Genomic DNA, 2,782 nt, shown 5'->3' with positions numbered 1-2,782 from the left:
GGCCCATCAGCCGGCCCCTGCATGGCCACCCACTGCCTTCACCACTTCAACAGTCTGCTCCCCTCTCCTGGCCTGGCCCCCACCCCACACCAAACTCGGGTGGCCCACTTTCCCCACAGCCGACTCCAGCAAGCCGTCCATCCTTTCGAAACGCCCCGAAGCACAGCGTCATGTCTGAGCCCACACCCCTGGGAGAGGTCCTTTCCCCAGTCAGCTCCCCACATGCTCACAGGTAAGCTCCCCTCAAAGTGAGGGAGTGTGACACTCATTCTGCAAAACACAGAGGCTCTGATATGGGTACGCTGCCACCAGGTGGCAGCAAACACCTTGTTCATGTAGTTCAAAATAGTACTTTCCAAACTGGAACCAGGTTTTCATTCTAATTTTATGATATACAAATGAAGGAAAAATGTGGAAAGCCACCCATATATTCATTATCCTCACACATCTCTTTTTGTGTGTCCACATATAAGTTGTAGAATCATGGTTAGAAATTTACTAAACCACTTAAGTGGTTTACTAATCCCTGTTTCCCATTGGGTTGATTTAGACCCATCCTCTAGTCGGAGGGCCTGGGCTAGAACAGACTACCGTAATCCACACATCTCCACAGACCCCAGGCCTGCAGAGTCCCCTCCCCTCCTCCTTTCTGTCCTCAATCCTCCCAGGACCTGCCTGGGGAGCTTGCTACCCTGCCAGACCCCAGAATTTGTTTTCAACAAGTGTGCCCTCCCTTTGCCCCACATCGCCAGCCTAGTTCCCATGGTCCCTGGCCTGGGCCCACACTTTAGGAAATATTTTCATCCTTTGACCTGGCTGGTTCACCCTGGCCCATCCTGACAAGCCCCTTCCAGGGCTCCACAGGGCACCCCAGCCTCGGCCCCCTCCCCCACCCCCCACCCCCAGTGTCCTGAGGCCTGCACCTGAATGAGGGAGGCACCCTGATGATAAGGGGCCAGACCAACCTGGAGGGATGGGCTGGGTGGCAGTCACAGACTTGCTCTGTGCCAAGTGTCCCCTGCAGCTCATGAGCAGTCGTCCACTGTGTGTGATCTTGCACTGTCTGCAGTGCTCCAGGGACTGTGGCTCTGAAAACGCCTGGCTTTCCCCTTGTGGGTCAGCTGCTTCCCAGAGACAGCTGTGACCCTGTCACTTCTTGGGTACATGCCTGGCTCTGGCTTCCCTGAGGGGCAGGCCTGGAGACCCCTGAGGTGACCTGGGCTGGGGCCAGCCTTGCTGTGCCTACAGGCACCAGCATCCCACCAGCCTGCACAGCCCCACCTCCATGCAGGGGCCCCGGCCGCTCTGGGGCTGTCACAGTTTCCATTCCCGGCTGACAAGCCGCAGCTCCGCTCCACTGCAGCCTTGGAGAGCTGACGGGGAGGCAGCCAAGCACCTGGGAAGCTGCTCCTGCCAGCCCGGCCCCAGATCCAGGAGAAGTCCCTGTCCCAGCCCTGGGCCTCAGCCCCTCCTATCCCACGCAGGGGCTACGAACCTGCAGCAGCCATGGCCAAGTACGTCAAGGTCCTCTACGACTTCACAGCCCGCAATGCCAACGAGCTCTCAGTGCTCAAGGATGAGGTCCTGGAGGTGCGTTGGGCTGGAGGGAGGGGCTGCCCAGGGGGCGGGGCTGCATGGCTCCGGGGCTGCTGGCAAGTCTGCCACGCCCTTTTCCCCAGGACCCTACCCCTGGGCTCCAATGCAGATCTACAGCGTCTCCACCCCGGAGCCTGGCTGAGGGGCCACGCTCCCGTGGGCATCTGAGAGGGCACAGGGGCTCCTGAGCTGGGCTGGGCTCAGGATGAAGGGTGGGCCCTCTGTGCCAAGGTGGGGGCCCTCCAACACTGCAGGGGCTTGTCATTTATGCCCACCCCTGCAGCCCTCTGGAAGCGCCATCTCTGTGTGGTGCCAACCCCAAATCCAGGCCACCGAGGGAGGAAAGTGGAACAAGCTAGGAGTGGGTGACCTAGACCCACAGCCTGGCTGGAGGCGCTTCCTCAGGATGCTGCTGGGGGTCACCGGCCCCTGTGGTGGGATGGAAAGCTGGGAGGGGCCCGGAGGGCCTTGTGACTGTTCCCATAAGATTGGAGGGAGGCTCAGGGAGAGATGCCAGACCTCTCTATCTCGGGCACACTGGTTGTCCCAGCACCCTGCACTGGTGCCTGTGGCCTGAGGGGGTGGGGACCTGTGGGTCAGGGGTGACGCGGGGGTGTGTGTGCTCAGGTGCTAGAAGATGGCCACCAGTGGTGGAAGCTCCGCACTCGCAGTGGTCAGGCGGGCTACGTGCCCCACAACATCCTGGCTGAGACCTGGCCTGAAGACCTGGGTGCCCCCCAGGAGCAGGTGATGTCGGGGCTCTGTTGTGTCCCACACAGGGTGGGCCAGGTGGCTGGGGGGAGGGGCACATGCTGTGAGTCTCAAGGAAATACCCCCCCTGAGCTTGGAGGGGCTGGTGTGGGGGTTCTAGGGGTCTGGCCCCCAGGCCAGGTCCTGGGGGGGGGCCTTCACACTGTCCTGACTCCAACCCTGATGGGAGGGAAGATGAGTGAGGCTGACGACCCCTCCTCCATCCCCCCTCTTCCCCAACCCCTGCAGGCTGGTCTGAAATACTGGGGTCCTGCCAGCCCCACCCACAAGCTGCCCGCAAGCTTCGCCGGGAACAAAGACGGTGAGTCGGGCAGGGTGGATGCACGCACAGTGGGGACTGGAGGGGTGGAGGCCCGCACCGGGGGAGGGGGAGCCCGCACCGGGGGAGGGGGACCGGGTCTGAGCCGCTGGGCCC

General features: G+C 61.8%; 1 protein-coding gene across 1 annotated transcript in view; it reads left to right on the top strand.

Annotated features, from left to right (window-relative positions):
* EPS8L2 (EPS8 signaling adaptor L2) overlaps positions 1 to 2,782 on the top strand; it is a 36,888-nt gene that overhangs the window by 19,685 nt on the left and 14,421 nt on the right. The window contains exons 10-13 of the mRNA XM_019631072.1: positions 120 to 232; positions 1,485 to 1,590; positions 2,224 to 2,343; positions 2,596 to 2,764. Of these exons, the coding sequence (XP_019486617.1) occupies positions 120 to 232; positions 1,485 to 1,590; positions 2,224 to 2,343; positions 2,596 to 2,764 (508 nt within the window). The remainder of the gene's footprint in view (positions 1 to 119; positions 233 to 1,484; positions 1,591 to 2,223; positions 2,344 to 2,595; positions 2,765 to 2,782) is intronic.

Source organism: Hipposideros armiger, unplaced genomic scaffold (assembly GCF_001890085.2).
Source record: "Hipposideros armiger isolate ML-2016 unplaced genomic scaffold, ASM189008v1 scaffold_983, whole genome shotgun sequence".
Taxonomy (NCBI): Eukaryota; Metazoa; Chordata; class Mammalia; order Chiroptera; family Hipposideridae; genus Hipposideros; species Hipposideros armiger.
The sequence above is the reverse complement of the archived record's forward strand: the minus strand, read 5'-3'. Positions and strand labels throughout refer to the sequence as shown.